We start from the raw sequence: 20,120 nt of genomic DNA, 5'->3' as shown, positions 1-20,120 counted from the left end.
ACACATTATTGACTTTTTCACTAGTATATTTATGTATTCAAAATTATAATGCTTAAAAAGTCACTGATAATTCATAATAGATAGTCTGGGAAAATAAAAATCTTGTATTAAGAAATTGTGTTTTCCTGTTTCAACCTAATATTCTCAGATTACTACAGAATAAGAAAAAACAAATGCATTCATATGTTGAGTAGGATCTACTTATTTTGAGAGATTTGTCACATGTAACCCACCTGTTGATCCTATTCTTATTAATGTTTTCAATATTACTTTGGTTAGTAAAATAGATAGTCATGAAGAATTAGGGACTTTTTACCATCTGTTAGTAAGTGAGAAGTGAATGCTCCAGGAGAAACATAAAATAACTCATCTGGTCTGTAAAATATTAGTGTGTTTTGTGTTATTAATTTGACTTAGAGCACGGGTACCCACAATGAGCTTAACCGAAACAAGCTTATTTGTGTGTTTGAAAAGAAATACTCTAGTGCACTCATATTGCTGTCACTGTATGACTCAGGATTGCATGTTTTTTAATCTCATGAAGCTATTTCCTTACTTTTTTTTTTTTCAAATGAACAAGTAAAGTATCTTAACCCTAGGTAACAAATCAGGCAGCAAGAGAAGCTCAAGGATCTTTACTATGGGTGCAAGTAAAATGCTCCTCCATCTCCTACCTCCTGGGAACAGTGACCAAAGCCTAGGTTAGGCACATTCTCATCACAGCACATTTGGCTCAAATGGGAAAATTAGGCCATGTATGTACATTTCAGTGCTGGCCTCGGGGCGGAGCCAGTCCAAGAGAAATTACAACCCAGGAGGCAGAGGTCCTCCTGCAACAGGTTGCCATGCAGAAGGATATATTTGCAGTAGCAGACCTTCCCAAAGGTTCCAGGGATCTCTATAGCTCTGCACCTTTCTTGTCTTCTTCACAGGTGGCACAAGGCTGACAGCAACAGTATAGGTAACATAAATGTTTGCTGTCTCAAAAGGAAAATGATATATTCCTGGAGTAGGATATCCTCTTTAGGTACTCTACTGCAAAACACAAAACTTATCTTCCTGCACCAAGACTATGTAAAGCCCTTCTCACCCCATGTGGTGCCTCATGTTTCTGCAGGTTCTGAGCTCATTCAAGACCCAGCCAACAGTGCAGGCAGGTGGGGTTGGTGAATTTTAGGACCTGCACATCTTTGCTTTTGTTTTGAGGGACATTGAAGCTGTCAGAGTGTTGCTTTGTTCAGCTTGTATTTCTAGTCATTATGCTACTATTGCTCAAACCAGGAGTGGGAAGAGTGATGGGTAGCCAAGAAGCAGTGATGAAGCACACGGAGGAGCTTGGTGACCAAGCAGTGGAGAACTTCATCACCACTCTTGCTTTCTCATTTGATCTGGTACCCATGGCCTGTGCCTCCAATGCCTCTGCCCAGAGCCACCCTTAGAGGTGATCTGTGCGCACAGGACACCATATGATATTTGCTGTTCTTTCTTTAAAAGCTTGCCTACAACGTGCCACAGTCCCAGTTATAAACCTGGCCCAGAGGCTGCTGCTTGCCTCACAATCACCTCACAAACACAAAGTACGATTTGTATTAATAAAATATGTTTTTAATATAGTCTGCTCCAAACACATTAGACAAACATTTCAGACTCTTTCTCAAGGAAACTAGCACCGTGCTCACCATCATCTTAGCACTTTCTTCCTCATGGCTGCCCATCCTCTGAACCATACAATGAATTTTGTATTCTATTGTCATAGATGAGTTGCAATTAATTGCTATAGTGAAATTCTTTGGATTAGAAAGTTTCTCTTCAGTGCCTTCTTTGTTCATCTGCAATTGCCATTAAGTGAAATTGAGCAGGAATCCTTTGTAGGCTGCTGGTCAATCGAAAGGAAGCTTCAGTCTCTTGGTGTGCTAAGGGACACAAAAGCATCCCTCCTTGTCTGACATTATTTCCTTTTCTGTTTTTTACGTGCCACTGCTATATGCAAGGCCTGCATAATGAGGTCCTCATTATTCAGGATGTTGTATTCACCCAGCTGAACCAGACGGTCATATGCCTTCTCAGTGTATTGGACCGAATATGTCGAATATGGAGAACAGGAACCATAGAGATCAACTTTGCCATCTTCCATCTCTGTCTCTGAGCGTTTCTGACCTAGGATGAGGGGGAAAAAATCACTGCTGAGAGATGGGATTTGCTCTGGTCATAAGCAAGCAAATTCTGAACAGAGTAAGGAAAGAAGATGTCTTTCCACAGAGAGTGTTCATAATATAAATTACTCTTGTGGGATTTTTAAATTATTTTTTAAACAAATAATTATTTTTTTGAGCTGACAGCTCAGCTACTGTCTCAGGTGGTTACCAGTTGCTTCTCATTATGAGGGGGCAAAAATGGTCTACAAGGGTCTATACTGAGCTGCACCTGTGGCTCATGTAGGTACATCAAAGTTATCTGAAAGCTAACTAGCTTTGGGATAGAAACAGGACCAGCATGACAGCAAATCTGACTTGATAAAACAAGTAAGTTTAAGCATCAGAGAATTCTGATATATTGAAATGAGCCAACAGTGAAGTTCTTGGAGTATTAAATATATTAAATATATTCCATTTAATAGGCTGGCCGTGGTGTCAACCTTTTTTGACATGCTTGATTACTTACCTGGTGCTTTGTATTTTTGGAAGGTATTGTTAATTAGTGGGAAAAAGAGCAGTATTGGTGCTCCTGGAGTCTCAGCACCATCAAAGAGGTAGCACTCCTTCAGGTTTTTTCTGTCTTCTTCACTCAAGTCCACCTTAGGAAAAAGGATTCCCTGCTCTGAGCAGTACTTGCAGGTCTGGTCCAGAGCCTGGATCATTGAACAGAACAGTATTAAGACTTAAATAGGATTTCAGGGCTCAGGACTTCTGGGAGTTCAGTAATGAAGGGGGCGTTTTCCAAGCTAGCTATGTGAAGGCTAGCATCATGTCAGTGGAGTGGTTTTTGTTTTCCCTGAGTTCTTAGCATGACACAGTTGTGTCATACAAGAAAAACAAATGAGAATATACAGTCTACAAATGAAGTATCACATTGCAACATTAAGCTAAAAATACTAGTTGCTAAGACTTGCATAAGGAACAATACAGAAAGCACCTAACTGTTAAAATCTTCCAGATATGCAGCTGTTGGTGAAGAAATAGAAACTGCTCTGATTTCTCTCACCTGTATCTGGGATCCTGCACTGTAGTTTAAATGCAGGATGACGTCCACCTTTCTCTCTGGTTTTAAAAGTGGCATGACACTTGTATTGATGAAAAATCCCGTATCTACCAGAGACAGGAAATCCTCTGATTGTGTCAATTCATTGGGAAATGTGTCTAACACTGTATCTAAAAGAAAAGATATTTCTTGCTGTAAAGTACAATAGTGCAAAACTGTTTGGCCCATTTTCTAGTCTTACACCATGATCACAGAGCCCTAATTGATTACCATCTTCAGGGAAGGGAGATTTACTGTATCCATTCCCTTCTGCCTTCCCAACTCCAGTGACATGCAGTTTTGGACCTGCAGTGGCAACGTTCATATAAGGAGTTTCTTGTGCTTCCCCACTCAGTCTGTCTCAGATAAAGGGTGGACCACCATCAGGACCTGGTGCCCCTGCTTCAGGAGGTGTGGGCTACCAGCAAACTATTGGCATGAAGCTCAACATCACGCCATCTTACACCCCACTGTGTCACAAATGATTGATTTAATAATGAGACTGACCAAATATGGCCTCTAACTTTGGAGTATGAGTGTAACATCAAATCTGGGGGTTCATTTCATTGCTTGTTTATTCTCTCCCCAAGCTCACAGTTCTTCTGTTACCTTTCCATCTGCAGAAGTGCTTATTCTCCAAGTAGTCATTATGCATCTGGAAGCCCTTTAGGAAGTTGTGGTCCTGGGCAATACAGAGGCGATCGGTGAGAGCACTCCGAAGAGCACTGCCGAGGGGGCCGGGAGGTGTGAACAGGCGAGTCCTCAGCTCGTGCAGCTTTGTCAGTAGAAGAGGTTCCTCGTCTGTATGGGGAAAAGCTCTTAATTTCTACCTGTCTAGAGAAAAGTCATTCTTCAAGATATAAAAGTAAGTAATAAAAATCAGTTTTTTCCTTATTTAAAAGGATGAAAAGACTCAATAAGCACAAATGAAGAAAAAAATAAAATGCAACACTTACCCATCAAATACTATTTCCTTACACAGTTCAGACTTGGATGAAAAACAAGACACAGTATCAGAAAGCAATAAAAATCTGTACCAAACATTTGCATACTTGTGGAACAGACTGAGCACAGGCTTTGGAAAAGGGTAACTGTTGTACTTTTTGTATTATGGTAGCTCCTACTTTAAGCAGTCAAATCTTTTTGCTCTATTAATCATTTACAGATCAATCTTATTTTTCCTGGACATTTTACTCATCTACCAACATCAGTGTCAAGCCCTCAGTGAGCACATAGATCACAGGACTGGAGATTTTTACATTCTTCCATTATGCTTTGCAGTACAAGACTTCAAAGCCATTTCCTTCCATAAAGGCAGTATGACCTTTGAAGAAACACTCAAAAAAAGAGCCAAATATGTGGGGCATACCTCACATAGCAGATGGGTGAACTGGTTTATTTATATTAATGGTATAAAACCAATAAATGTACAGCAAGGAGGGAGTATGATAATTTACCTATATTGTAAATTTTGTCCCGGGTCCACCTGTGCCAGAAATCTTCTGATGAATGGGATGAATTCCAGATGTATAACACATTTAATGAAAACAAACTACCCCACATGCCTGTAAAAGGAAAGAGCTGTGTAATTCAAACAGTCACACATCACGAATCACAAAACCGTTATTATAAGATTAAATTTGTGAGGTTTATGATTTTCTTTAGTTTGTTTTAGAAGGAGGATGTGTCATTGTTATCTGTCTGCTGGTTAATAAACCTTATTTTGGTATCGAGTTTTTGTTTTATGGTGCTTAGGGCTGAATATATATTTAACAATTGGTGAGATTTTTGTAAATTAATATGATTTAAGGAGCTTGGGTTTTCAGAATAAGGAAGTATCACAAGGTTTTTATAAAAAGAAAGGATGAAAGTTTGCAATCTGAGAGATTTGATGGGGAATTATATTGATACGGGTTTTAACTACAATGCGATTTGAGTTTGTAGGCTTCTCATTTTGAGAATAAGCCTGTTAAAACACCAAGGTATCAGTTGTGACCATGCATTTTTAAGCTTGAGAAACAATATCTCTGGCTATCCCTTGGGCACAAGTTCTCACTGGTTTTTGTTTATGCTCTTCCAGTGTAGGTTTAGGCTAAAATAATACAGTGTCTCCCTCACTTTAAGTGAAGCGGCAAGTCTAAGAGAAGTTTGCATCTCAAATCAGTCACAAGTTAACAGCTTGTCTCTTTGTCTGGAAAACATGTACCCATACTCCACTTCAGTCAATAGCAAAAATGCTTCTGGATGTCACCATGCTGCTTTAGCCAAGGCTTATCCAGGCAAAATAGAAACTGGAGCCAGAGATGTGTGACCAAAGCAGACTCTCTGGACCTTGCATGCTCAAACACACCCCGATGCTGTAGAGAATCAGTGTAAAGGCTCATGTAAACTGTCTGTAGGAAACACAATTTACTGACTGCATATGAGACAGGCAAAAGTCTCTGGAATTCATCCTTCTGGAGAAGCATGAGCAGAACCATAGATTCTCAGGGACTTGAATTTTGTCATTCGACTGGAAGTGATACTATATTTTTATTCAAAACTAGCTTAAAAATGAAAACAACCACTTGTCTATCTCTTTGGATTTTCTATTTTCTTTTTACAGTAAACTGAATCCATTATAGTAAGTATTAATTCAGCAATGAGATATTTATGGTGAAAATGACCTGTCAGTCATGCACCAGTGCTTTATTAGTGCTTACTTTACATAGTTGACAATTAAAAAAAAATAGTTTAGATGTTTTTAAGACAATAGTTTACCTTCTAAGAAGCAGATCCGGGATTCAGGGATCTTCTTCATCAACCGACCCATGAAGAACTCACTGCCAAAATCCTCAGTGCGAACAAAGGCTCCATATTTTTGCAATCCCACTTCATAAGGAGTGAACTCAACCCATTCTGTGAAAAGGAACACAAGACAAAACCAATGTTTGAGTACTGTCCTTTCGCCGTAGATAATAATGATGTTGCTAGCATGGGAATGGAAGGAGTTAAAAATTAAAATAATTTCTGTAGTTAAGTCTAATATTTCAAAGCAATAGGAATGAATTATAAGCATGGTGCAAACGAAAGCTTGTGAACATGAAAATTGTTTGGAACATTTGTGAGCCTCTTGTATAGACAGGCAAAATTTTCCTATCCACAAGCACATTATTTGAATACACATCACCTGAAGCTTTGGTGTTTAAATGAGAGAACTTGTTAAAGACTATCTAAAAAGACCATCTCAGGATTTACCAGCTTAAATAGAAAGACAAATCACTCTCAGAAGGCTCATAATTACCTTTGAAATCCAGTGTGCTATAGTTGTTCTTGACGTTGACTGCAGTATAAATAGGCAATGGGTTCTGACCACGGTCAATGGCCCGTTGTTGATCAGAGAGTCTATGGTTGTCTTTCTGTGATTCCAGAAATAGGGTTATACTGAGAGGAGGATTAGCACAGGAATATTTTCCTTACATCTAAGCTTGTAGGGCAGAAATTTTTCTGCCTCTAGTGTATAAGGCATGCTGGGCTTAGATTATGGAATGTTCCATGTTTTTCAAAATTCCTGTATGCATTCTGTTACTGAAATAACTGTGGGCATCCAATCTGTTGCCAGATTATTTGATGATCCATTGGGATGAAAATGGAAGGAAATGTTGAAGAGCAGAAAGCAATAGTTTTGGTATAAAAAAATCTGCAGGTCCGTTTGTTAATACCTCTCATTAAGATAATGGGCAATAAGACAATGTATGTAATTGTGCTATTTCTAAGTAATATGTATATACCAAAAAGAATCTTAAAATGCAGTATTTTTTTAAAAATGTCAGTATTGGAGTTTTCTCAGAAAAGCATATCCAAAACTTCACAAGAAAGAATGTTGATTTACACTATAATTGGATATCTGAAAGACTGCCACCAAATGTTTTGGAAACAGCTATGCATTTGCATACACACAGTCTTGCCACAAACTGCTTCTCTTGAACAAACAAGAAAATATTTTCTCCAGGAATTAACTTTCAGAAAATTGTAAAGCACTGTAAATGCTGCTTTATGACATACTGTACCCCATCATGCAACAAAGACTCCAGGACAAGCCCCCAGAGATCTATAAAAGATGTTTTGCGGCCCTCTCTTTTCCGTTGACACAGCTGCTTTTTGTAGTACTTCACATACTCCAAGGAAAGGGAATTTATTTTGCATTTTGTCATATGTTTTCGAGCCTCACTGATTTGCTTGTCCAGATCCTTTTGTGACCAGTCAGCATCTCTGTACAAGTTTGACATGGTCCTAGAAAGAAGAAATATAAATTGAAGAGGGAAAAAAAATATGGCAACCTAAAGTCTGAAGTAGGCAATGGATACATTTTATGTTCCTGTTTTAAATTCTTGATTTGAAATTAAGTAAAGGTCTCCCGTCTTTGGTTCCTTAAGAAACTATCATATTCCTTTTGAAGTGACAGTAATTACTCCTGTCAAATGGCTTGAGCAATTTTCTGTAAGCAGTTCTAAGAAGAACACTTGGGTTTATGCTGTTGTGAATTAAGTGACTTTCCCCCGTGGAAAGACTTCAATTTGTCAGTTTCTGAAGAAGAACAAAAAACCAGGATTGCTGAGAAGGTATTATAGGCAGACTACCACGTGTCAGCCTCAGTCTACTTTAGTGCATTGGTGTCATCAGGAAGACTCCAGCCCAGAACTGCCCAATCCTACTTACCATGTAGTACCCGACAAGCCAGTCAGGTATGTGGCACAGTCCAAGACATTGAGTTTCTTGAGTCCCCGCAGACTGCCATACAGTGCTGTCAAAGATCTCATCCCTCCTCCTGTAGTCATAATGGCCACCACTGGGGTCTGTGAAATGTGCAAACAGAAAGGGCTGGAATCAAACAGTGGACTGCAGTTGACTGTGGCTCTAAGGAGAGACCTCCTACTACACAAAGCCTGACACCACCACATGTGCCCAGAGAGATTTCTTTCCTATTGATTTCTGCTGGAACATAAGCTACTATTTATTTAATAAAGGAAAACGGGAATAAAAGTAAGGACAGTTTTTGCTTAGATAGTTGAGACTTGTCTCCAGTGTGTTCAACACAGGTGCTTGGTAAAAAACCAAATTAAAATGCATTAATGCAAGCCAAAAAGAGAAAGTAAGAGTGAAAAAACCAGCCAGTTTTAAAGGTAGGAATTAAAAAGAAATCTCACAGGTGAAAGAGAGGAGGAAGGATTATCAATAAGGATAACAAAGGTAGAGTAAAGACTGTGGAAGAAGCCATTTATATATAAGGAATATCTAGCCTCGCTTGCAATGAAGGTGTAGCAGGAGAAGAGTTAGACTCAGGATAACAGCTGCAAAGGACACAAATAGCAGGGTGAGATTAGAGGTATGGAGCAGTATTGGAAGTGAATGTTAAATTTAAAGATGAAGAAAGATCAGAAATAACTTAATTAGGAAGAGAAAGAAGTCTTATTAGGCTGCTATGTCCTTACTGCTGACCACTCATTAGGTGTTTTGAATGTTTAAATGTTTGCCCTACAGACCTCATGATCCAGCAGATCCTTTTCCAAATGCAGGACCTTCTTCAGAGCAGGAGCAACATACTTCTGCCTTTTGCATAGGAAGTCTTGTTCCTGCATGCAGAGGTCAAACCCTAAACGTATGTCAAGTTGATCGGGGCTGGAGAAGAGATCAGGAAAACAGAATATTTCATTTTATTGTTGGTAGACAAGCTCAGAGTTTCCAGTACAAGGAAATCAACTGGATCCACAAGTATAGAATTTACATGAGCCTTTCCTACCCTCCCAAGCATGTATACAATACTACATGAAGGAATGATGGAAAGAGGAACTGCTAAATTTCTAAGTAGTTCTATAAAAAAACCAAACCAAAACAGCCGAGTGAAGACATTCCTGCATGTATTTTCTGAAACATCTGCTGTCTGAATTCTCTCATACTTTAGCCTAAGAGCTTGTCTTGAAGTAGGCAGCAAAGTTCACCTACTTCATGATTAGCAGTACCAGGTGATCAGCTACGGTCTCACACAATTTTAAAGAAAAGGTTAAAGACTGTGTTGAGCATAACAGCTCATGTTACTTGCTTGTAATATATGTATATTACATATATATACATGTGTAATGTATGTATGCATGTATTTATAGCTTGTAATTTTTTTCAATTTTATGCATCTTTTTCATTATTCATGTCTCAGTATGGATTATCTACATGTATTGTTGATTTTACACATATAGTTTGCTTTCAGTTCATGTGAATTCTGCATCACCCAGTCACACAACCTACTCTCCTACTGTGAGTGTCTTCTCTCCAGTAAAGAGTAAAGCATGAGACAAGTTCAGTTAAGGACAAGTTAGCCTACAAGAGTTGCCAAGTATCTTACCAGTCTTCTGCCTTCGCATATAAATCAAATCCTTTGTCCTGGAAAGCAAGAGTACAAACAGTGTAAGCATGACAGCCTGCAGCTCCAGGAAGAATTTTAGCTTGTGCCCTCCTAGCAATGCACATACAAATAAGGAGCTCTGAATAATCCAGCAGTGTATGTGAATTGACCACATGGTTTATTGTCAGGGAAGTTGTTTGGCAATTTCCAGTGCTTTCTAGTGAATATAGCAACTGCTGTTTAAAGAGGAAAGGAATGGTAATGTATATCTAATCAGTACCTATCAACGTTAACTCTCTTAGACAGGCAGACAGACAGCAGCCACACTCCTATTCTACACAGCAGGATTTGCTTGTCCCTTTCTGTGGCATATTCGCTACAACACATCGATCCTTCCATTTTGTATGGATTTTTTTTAACCATGTATCTAAAAGTGCTTTGCAAAGCGTGGTCAGCATCACCAAGAAACTGGCACTACCTCAGTTAGTTCAGTTGCCCCACTGAACTGCCTGAGAACTGCCTGAGAAGGGGAAAAGCAGAGTCTTAAAATTTAGCATGAAGTAAGATGCAAAAGATGGAGTAATAAGATACCCCTCATTCCCACACCCATTGAAACAGAACAAGGTACAACCTAGCCCTATCACATAAAGATCCACAACTGTTCAACTGTGGCATTTTTGTCTGCAGGTTTTCATCATCAGAAAGCATCCTGGTAATCATCAGGGGCATGCAGACTTCTGCACTTAGGTTTCTCAAGCTATCCCACAAAAAAGCAGTCAGTCACCTCTGCTAAGATCACGTTTTTTCCACTTGGGAGGGAATGAAGTTCGACATTCGGAGAGCTTGAGTTTGTATCATACACACTGGAGCGCTAGAAAAGTACAAATACATCCAAATTTATATTTTAAGTAATGTTATGCTTTTTCCTCAGTGCAAAGTAATGTCATTATTTGTGGTGCATGTTACTTTACATGCCACTACTAAATTTTATAAAGTCCACTTATAACATACAGAGTAGGGAGGTGGTTTCTTTCCTGGCAGCATAACATCCAGTGTCAGCTGTTTGTATCTGGCATAGTGGAATTTAACAGGAGAGGAGGAGCTGAAGACTAGATCGGATCCCAGCATAGTATCTTGGGTGCCCTCATAAGAACCTTGCACTTTAAAGGAGAATTCTTTTTCTAAGGAAGCAAAAAGCAGACACAGAAGAGTTTTCTTATTAATATTGGAAACCCAAGTTCTTACAGAGTCTGTCACATGTCTGTTCTCATGTTTTGGTTTGGGGTGTTTTGGTTTTTATTCTTACAGTAAGCCAATTAAGCCTATTGCCTTCATAATATTAGTGTGACATGATTTAAAAACAGGTGATGGTGAAATAACCTCACTTGATAAAGAGTTCTTCTTTTTCTTCTTCTTCTTCTTCTCAATCACCTGGACTTCCAAGCAGCAGATTTTGCGAGACTGTAAGAGAAACAGACTATAAAGTACCCCAATTATAATATATAACTTAATAAAACAAATAATATCACAGGAACAAAGCTAGTAAATTAGAAAAATGGCATGGTAAGAAAGTTCCTGTGTAAAAAGAGGTTTTAAATATAAGAAATTATGTGTGCTTGGGGTGGGAGAAATGCTCTTTCTTTGACAATATGGGAATTCAGGAGGTGTGATGCCCAAGGGAGAGTTCACTGCTCCACTGATGTCTGAGACCTGAACCTCTTCCATATGTTGCTTTTACAATACCAGATTGATACTAGCATGAGGGATGTTCCTTTTGTTCCAGACACAGGCTCTCCATGGGTGCTATCCACAAGGATGTGTTGTGAGACAGATGATGAAGTGGGAAATTGCAGTGTTTCAGTGCTCAGTCAAAGGGTATGTCAGCCTGATGACTGTGAGTCAAAGGAAACGAGGGTGGGAAAAGGACAAGAAAGGTGACACAACATAACACTCACCACCAATACTCCATTAGTAATGATTGTTTCAGGAGGACCTGAACTAGGAAACAGAAAGAAAAATACTTCTTTAATAATTCAGTATACTTACAGTATCATTCATGAGCCACTCCCTTCTGATTTTCCTCTGGCTTATTTTAGCTGCATATTGGGTTTGAAAGAAAAGTCCCAGGAGACTCATGGTAGAAGTTTCCTCACCCTACTCTGTTAAGGCTGAACTGTCATCCTAGCAGTTCATCTAGTCCTGGAGCTCAGCGAGAAAAGAAAAATAGGCACTGCTGGGCCAAAACATGTAATGATTTTACACTGAGCCCCAAACTTAGCCTGTTCATGGTTTCACGGAATCCATTTTTTAAAAAACCTGCAGTTTGTCTGATGGGACAAAAAGGCTCTAGGTCATAAATCCAGTGCATTATTTTGTGTTGCGCTTTACAGGACAGCAAACCCTTTCGCTGTTCTCAAACACATAACAAAACAGCAGTCCCGGTATCCTGATCTTAAATAGTATTCATTATGAGGCAAAGAAAATGGTTTAGGGTGTTGTCCCTGTCTGCCAGAAGTTCGCGGAAGGTCATCTTGGCACACACCAATTCATCACACAGCTCACAGTAGATTCCTCAAGAAAACATTTCCATTATCAGCACTGTCAAGGAATGATGCACTTTGGACAATTAGATTAGGTTATTTCATGTTTCTGAATTGCTGTTTCTTTTTGCTGATGATAATGTGGTATCTCATGTTTACTTACATATTATCCAATGCAAAGCCGACCTCTAGCTCCTCTTGTCTCTGGAAAAGAAAGGAAATTGGCTTTGGTACTGCTTTACTAGCAGTTCTCATAATGAAAGTTCTTGCTTTCACAGTATAGGTACACATACACTATTTGTGACAGGCAGAGCATTTAAAATAGAGGTACCCACCACCTCACATCTGTGTATCTTGAATCTCAAGATTCTTTATTGATAGAAAGTTTCTGGACAGCTGTGATTGGAATTCTTAACAAAGAAAGAGTTGGCTTGCCTGTTTCTGCTGGCACACAAGGGATAGACCCATGCAGAGAGGCTGTCTCATACCAAGTCCGCCAGCAAAGAGAAAGACAGTCAGCTAAAGGGAGCAACCAAAGCCTTCTGGTGCAAGGAGGTAAAATGATGACATACAAAGCAGCTGCAGAAGAGGACAACTGCTTTATCTGTCAATGTGTTGAGGGCATCAGGGCAGAGATAAACATTAAGGCTTGGTCTGTGGGGTGGTGGTGAAGTTTATAAATCCTAGGTGGAAGACAGTACATGAGACAGGAAAATAAAGGTGGGGACAGGAGAAATGATGAACAGAGAAGTGAGATGATGTTGTAGGTTACTTAGTTATATTAAAGCCACAAAGAAGTTATTAATAAAGGACAAAAAAAAATGTACAATGGCCTGAAAGGTATAACTCTAACTCGAACTCGAACTCTAACTACTGTAGCTGTGCAAACTCTATAATAGAAGGTTTGGATATGGCACCTGTAATCACCCAGTCAGTAACGAGCTGGTTACAGCTAACTGAATGTTTCTGTTTTACCAATGGCTAGTGGAAGTCTACACACTGCTGCTGTGGTATTTTACAGAGAAAGAAATGGTCAAATATGGCATTTAAAGAAAATTAACTGCAGAGTGGAGTCTGGGTGTGTGTAGACGAGGGTGACAATCAACTGAATGGTGCAAGACAGATGCACAGGAGACTGGGAGGGAACTGTAAAAGGAGATGGATAGACAGAACATACCAGGAGGAGGGATGTATGACTTTCAGAGACACCTCAGGCAATCAAAATGTGAATATTTCTTGTTGCCAAGCCGAGAGTCTTGACTTAGATACCTTATTTAAACACTCATGTACGTAATTACCAACTAGTCCAGTTTGACACCTGGTTTTGATCACAGTTGTTACTTCGTAATTACTAGATTAAGTAATAAGTGATGACAAAAAGCATCATGTACTGGCATGGACACACTCGTTGACCCGTGATGGGGGCAGGCTCAGCAAATCAACAATTTGTCAAAGACACCTGAGATATGTGAGCCTTTGTGGCCAGCACCAAGAGCCATTCTTACATCAGACAGTAAAACGACTCCCTTTTATGTGGCTGGGCAGTCCATACACAAGAAAGAAAAAAGTAAGATTTTGCAAATAACAGTTTAAACAGAAAAGTAGACAAACACATTCTTGCCAGCCTATTCCATTTCTTAGTTCAGACCTCACCTGTGGATTGCACTTGAAGTGCATGAAGACTTGCTCTCCCAGGGAAAGTTTGGCTATATCAAAGTACACCGTGAAGAGGTGGTCATCTTGAGTAATCACATCCTTATCATACAGTGCCAGCTCCAGCACATTCTTGGAAAGGAAGGGAAGAGAAGAAAGGGACTTTAGAAATGTGTCAGATTTCATTCAAAGCAGGAGCTCCGGAGGAAAGCTGTTTTAGTCAGCTGTTGTGAAGAGTGGGAGGGCATAAAGAGCATGAAGGGAAGGAGGTGGAGGAGAAATTAACACCATGTGGACATCTGCCTCCTAGGAAGGATGAGATGAAATCACAGGCATCTCAAAGGTCATAGTCTATCTGCGGCTGAGAGAGATACTTGTCTTTCATGGCATCGAAAATCATCATAAGGATATCTGTTTTTCTCATATCTTTTTGCATATTTCCCTGCCTCTTGAGAAAATTACTTATGTGCCCTTTGCAAAAGGATAAAACATGGCAGTTGCTCCCTAGGTCATGTATAACAGGGAAGTCACACCTCAGTACCTTGACCTGACTCTGGATCCTGAAGTAGAAGGTTTCATTCCAGACCGGATCTTTGCAGTTCCTGACGGGTTTAGTCTGAAATTTGTTGGTTGAAGCAGTTGGCAGCCACAGGCTCACATAGCAATCAGACTGGCTTACTGTGCGTTAAAAAAACACAAACACATCTAAAATGAGGGTTTGGTCTGGAAGAAAAAGTGAACTGAGCAACATGAAGCTTTGCTTTCAAAGACAGACACTATGATACATGATGACGTATTTGACCAACATAAACATTACAATTTTTAGTAATAGGAATGAAGAAAAAATAAGGATGTCATTCTTCTCTGAATAAATGTATCTAGATTAATATGAGTAGATATATAATAAATGCGCTAAAACCAAAAGATTTTCTCCTTGTAAGTCATCAATCAATTTAGCCCAGGATAAAATAATCCAGGACAACCACAGTACTCTAAATCTCAAGGGCTTAGGAAACAAAATGATAGCTCCCACTTTAGCCAGATAGAACATTAAAAAAATCCCAAAACATAGACAAAAAAATGCTTCTTGATTTCCACATTAGTAAAGCTACAGTCTTATATTGTATTTCAGTTGCAGGCCATCAGAAGCGAACCTGCAAAATGTAGCAACACCTAATGAGATTTTATTTTTGAAAGCTGGTGCACAGGGAATAAGGGAATAGTAATTTGGCTTATCTAGCCTTGAGAAAGCTTTGAGTACAAGCTAAATTTGAGATAAGGGGCATTTTCAGTATTTGTTGCATTATCTTAACCAGTTTGTGTCCTTTATTACATAAATACACTCCGGAGGAAAATGCAGATCTTCCCACATTTCTTGCTTTCAACAGACTGCAGAGCTTTCCTTGCTGTCTTTGGGGACACAGAGAAATATGTGCAATAGGTACAACTTTGTGTTACCTTTGCATAGAACATGGCCGATACAAAGAAGAGCAATACAGTATGTTCATTGCTGGAACCACCATGCCATTGAGAGGTCTTTTTCCATTTGTGGAAGAAATCTAGAAAGAACTTTTTCTCGGTGCAAGACAAGCTAGTACCCTATGACAGGGGCCATAAAAAGCACTGCAGAAACTTACACACATCTGCCTGATGGATGTTTCTTGCTCTTATGATTCTTACAGTCAGTAAGTAACACAGGGATGATTCTATCTGCAGGGGGGGAAAAACACACAAAACACAGGAATGAACGCTAAGGTAAATAGCATATTTTGAAGACAGAAATGATCACACGAGAAAATACCCAAATAATTAATAACTTAGTTGAATTTTTCTGTGTGACTATGAAATGGCCAATACATTTATTTTCCTATTAATATCTAAATCAAGTGACAGATTGAAAGACTTCTCTGCTTTTGTAGAATGATATGTGGATTTGTATTATTATAGAGAATTTATTGGCTTTCTAACTTAAATCTAGCTGCACAAAGTTGTAAGATTCAGACTCAGCTTGGGAGAAGATTTACTTGTTAAATTTCCAAGGTAGAATATGAAAAGCTGCCTTAGGCTTTTTGCAACTGATGAAATTATCATCATGGGAATTAACTCCCATACAGTCATTACACACGTTCAGTCTCCTGGGCCACTGGATATGATTTTCTCATATTACTACAGTGATCCCCAGAGTTCAATGCTGACTTCTGTCCCCCATGCTGCTTTTAATGTTAGAAGAAGAGATCATTGCTTTGCACTTTCAATATACTACTCACTTAGTGTGTGCTTTTCACTTACAGCAACATAACTGCTTCTCTCACCTCTAACTTTTTCTTGTGAGCAGTTTTTGTCTAGTTTTGAACCATGCAAACTCTTTGCTTATGGAGTTTCTTTGCACTGTTCTGTATAAGAAGTGCAAACATGTTGGTTTATACCTGATAAGAAACTCTTGTTTGTTCCTTTGGCTTCCTTCTTTCACACTAGACCATGTCTCCAACATTAAGATTTTATGGTTGACTTCTTAGCCTCTTATGTTGCTGTTCTGGTCTCATGTTGGAGCACAAATGTGAGTCTACATTCCTTCTCCTCTTACCATAAAAGAAACAAATAAATACCAAAAATCTCCATTTCCACCTAACCTTTTATTTCTACAGTCATGGAAAGGAGGAAAAAACATAATATGTTGGAACACAAATTAGCAGGAAAATTTTGCTACAAAAGTTCTAAAATGCAAAAGGCATTTAGTGCAATTACAGGGCCACAGACAGGTAATGACCCTATAAAAAGGTAGTGACTATAAGGAGACCATTGTCAGTGGCATTAGCATGACACTACCCTCATTATTCCCACTAAGAGAGAAGTGTGACACAGGTACTGCGGGAAAGGAGAGCAGGACTTCTGCTCTAATTTAGTTGTCTGGGCAAAACAAATTGGAATGTACTGTGTTAATAATGTTCTGTTCTTACTGTCCATAAACAGTGGACTGTATCTGTATTCACAGGCTTGATGGAATATATGTTTATGTGATGTGTCTCATAATATTTAACTTCACTATGTTAATGCATGTAGCCAGTGCTAAGAAACATATGTTGTTGAGACTATGGGCAGTTAGCAAGTAGGCTAATGAAGAAACAGGTAAAATTAGCCTCCAGGTATCCAAAGCACCATATCCTAGGAAAAGGTACCAATTACATATGTGCTGTTCAGCTGCGCAGCAGGTGACTGACTGTGCAAATCAAGGTTGCTAAACCACTGCTAAGAGTCCAAAGAACAGGTATGCATAAGACCATCAAAGGCACTTGAATTCATGTCTAAACCTAACTGCTAAGGATAGAAATGAGGCAGGTACAGGTAGAAAGTGTTCAGTAATTACAGAGCCAGTAACTGATGCTGCCAGTGGTTGTCTTTGCAGAAGGCACTTTCAAGGAAGGGCTCAACTTGATTCCAGGGTTCGAGTCCCCTGGAGCCACACCTTCATAGCTTGTGGTGACCAGAAAACACCATGGAGGTAGTGCAGACTGAACAAAGTACTCAGGCACGTTGATGTGCCCTGTCATAACCAGGGAGCCTTGGCTTAGACATCACAGAGGTATAAATAACAAATGGCCCAAATTCCATGAGAAGTGTGAGTTTTGCTTAAAAAAATTTGTTCTTCTGAACCTGCCGTGATCCCTGCAGCGTAGAGAGTTACATTTTAGGGTGTATTTTCTCATCTTTGGGTTTTCTATTCAACTAATCAACAGAAAGGGTTGCTATTCCTTAAACTATAAACATAAGACTTGTTGGTCAGAAACTTAACACAGAAACAGAACAAGGAAAAGTTCCTAATTATTACTGAATATCCTCCAACTAGAGAGAAAAAGGTAAAAAAAATCTTTTTCAGCACATTTTGTCCTTTCATTTCGTAGAGGGAAGTTTTCATATGTGTCTAGAACCTCCTGGGAAACTATCAGTTTTTTGTAAAAGCCAGAAGAAGGCTTAATCCAGGAAATCAAGTGTTGAGAATCCACTTCAAGATTGTGCCATAATCTTTGTGGGAGTTAAGTGGCACAATTTCACAGCTATTGCTACTTGCCCTTATGCTTCAGCAAGACATATGTAGCAGGAAGCCTATTCAAACCCACCCTTTATCAAAGATACTAATCTTGTTAAAACAGAATTCATTTCCCATGTGCCAAGGATAGAAAACAGCACTAGGACTTTAACATGAAGCAAGACTCTGTAAGTGAAGCAATCAAAATGTTAAGTGAGACAGCATTCCACAGACAGAGCTGGATGGGCTACCATAGCTAATTAGACTGTTAGGCAGAAGCTGAACCCTATCTGTTCTCACTCAGGCTCCACCCAGCAGAAAAGTCTCTTTTACATTTTTGTTTTTAAATTCTCATTTGCAGCACCTTTGTAAGAGGAGTCCGCTGTTCCCCATCATGATTTTGCAACGTAGTTCCTTCTCCTAGCCAAGTGGTTTGAGTGACCAGCTCCTGCAAGAAAAAAGGTCAATGTCACCTCTGGAAAAAAACATACTGTCTCTTAAAATCAGTCCTCATTGGGAAATGAGAGCTGCAGAACAGCAGTGAAGGAAAGCCCAAAGTCAGTGCTGGCCATAGAGCCTTGGCAGGTACAGGCGTTTCCTACTGTGCCAGCTGTCACTGCCTGTGCCCGTCCTACCCCAGTAAAGCAGAGCAGAGGCATAGCAGCAAGGTAAGGTCCACCCTTTGCATGACACAAGGGGAGGGAAGGAAGCTCTGGGCCCAGCTGTTAAAGGAACAGCAAACCTGTCTCCCATCAACACATCCTGTCATTGACCTTGAAGACGTCTCCATGCTAGTTAATACCTATTCTAGGACTGCATATATCATGTGATTCTATGATTCTATGTGCCTAAAATTAAGAATCCCCTCAAATATACAAAATGTTTTCTTTGTAAATAAGCTTTATTCCCCAAGAAATTTTTGCTTCCTGCCTATGGATTGCTATCACTTTTAAAATTTTTGTTAACGAGCTCTTGAAGTACTGACTTTCTTCAACCTGTGCAGGGTCATTTATACTGAATGACAGGTTGAGAAAGTAGAACCTTTGCACTATATAGTATGTGTGTACTACTATGTAGTAGTATCTTTGCACTATGTGCAGTATAACCAGCTGAGATCCCAGATGCCTTGTTTTGCTGGGCACCCTTCTTACCTGAGAAAAAATTCCATCTTGCTCCATTGTGGTTGCTGTCACATACACGTCCCTTGTTATCTCTGGCAATGCAATTTCACATCTCCCAGCTTCCACAGCCACATCAGTACTTCCACAGCCTCATATGCAGTCGAGCAACTCTTTTTATATACTGACTCAGAGCCCCACCTCTTCTTGATTTCTTAAACTCACTTATTCTCCTCCCATTTTCTTATACTAGGAAACTGAATCCTGTGGTTGAATAAGCAGGAAAAAAACACCACCTGCACAGTAGGTGGAAATATGTTGTTTGAGCCACTTTGCCCAATACTGGCCAGTGGCACGTTTTTGACTAATCATAAGAGAAGGGTTCCCTCTTGTTTGAACTTTCCACTCAGCAAGACTTCAAAGCCTACAGAAATACATACTCTGCAATAAGAAGCAGCCATGGTACATTAATTTGATTTAGGATACCTGGGACAGTAAGCAGTAAAGAAAAACAGCTAATGGTAAAAAAAGAGGGATGACACTACTGCTCTCAGACTAAACTGGGTCCTGTAAAAGCCATTTTGAGGGTTTCTGTACTATGTGTCCCTGCAATAGCAGGTCCAGGTGTGCGGAGCAGCCACAGTCCTATGGTGCTTTATATCTACTCAGCCTTAGTCCACCAGGGCTAGGAGTCTCCTCAAGTCATTATATTCTTCTCCTCTTCTTTCCAATGGTTTGTTGTTGCTATTTTTGTTCAGATGAAGGGTCCTGAAGCAATAACTTTTCTTAGTTTAGCTTCACCCCCACCCTCCATGAATACTTCAGTACCATTTTTCTGGCTCAGACTGACTCTGGTTGTAATCTAGCTGCATTTAAGCACCCATTTCTGACCTAATGAACCCTGCTGCCAGAGGCAAATCTCAGCACCAATCACACACACCTCCTTCTGCACTGTCTTCAGCATGTTTGCAAAGCTACCACCACAGCAGGACACCTGTACCTGCCTCTGCGAGCACTCAGCTGAGTCCCACGCCACCAAAACTGACACAGGTCCCAACTCACTGGAATACATATAAAAAGGGCCATTAAAGGCTGTTATGTCTTCGGCAAGTCATAACATACCAAAAACGCTTGGGGGAAGGGAATCCTTTGGCTCTCCTTGTATATTGCCT

General features: G+C 39.6%; 1 protein-coding gene across 1 annotated transcript; it reads right to left on the bottom strand.

Moving 5' to 3' along the window:
* Positions 1 to 281: 281 nt before the first annotated feature.
* On the bottom strand, positions 282 to 19,079 carry LOC138721172 (cytosolic phospholipase A2 epsilon-like). Its single transcript, XM_069857936.1, has 21 exons — positions 18,982 to 19,079; positions 18,195 to 18,278; positions 15,444 to 15,516; positions 14,348 to 14,484; positions 13,807 to 13,938; positions 12,317 to 12,357; positions 11,569 to 11,611; positions 10,999 to 11,074; positions 10,625 to 10,794; positions 10,398 to 10,484; positions 9,614 to 9,651; positions 8,760 to 8,895; positions 7,936 to 8,072; positions 7,287 to 7,509; positions 6,521 to 6,635; positions 5,998 to 6,135; positions 4,695 to 4,802; positions 3,847 to 4,038; positions 3,202 to 3,368; positions 2,662 to 2,848; positions 282 to 2,157 (listed from the first exon to the last, which is right to left on the bottom strand). The coding sequence occupies exons 1-21, from the start codon at positions 19,006 to 19,008 to the stop codon at positions 1,949 to 1,951; spliced, it is 2,520 nt and encodes an 839-aa protein (XP_069714037.1). The 5' UTR covers positions 19,009 to 19,079; the 3' UTR covers positions 282 to 1,948.
* Between the last annotated feature and the right edge of the window lie 1,041 nt (positions 19,080 to 20,120).

The sequence above is a fragment of the Phaenicophaeus curvirostris genome, chromosome 5 (genome assembly GCF_032191515.1).
Source record: "Phaenicophaeus curvirostris isolate KB17595 chromosome 5, BPBGC_Pcur_1.0, whole genome shotgun sequence".
NCBI lineage: Eukaryota > Metazoa > Chordata > Aves > Cuculiformes > Cuculidae > Phaenicophaeus > Phaenicophaeus curvirostris.
Note: the sequence above shows the minus strand (reverse complement) of the source record. Positions and strands in the feature narration are given on the sequence as shown.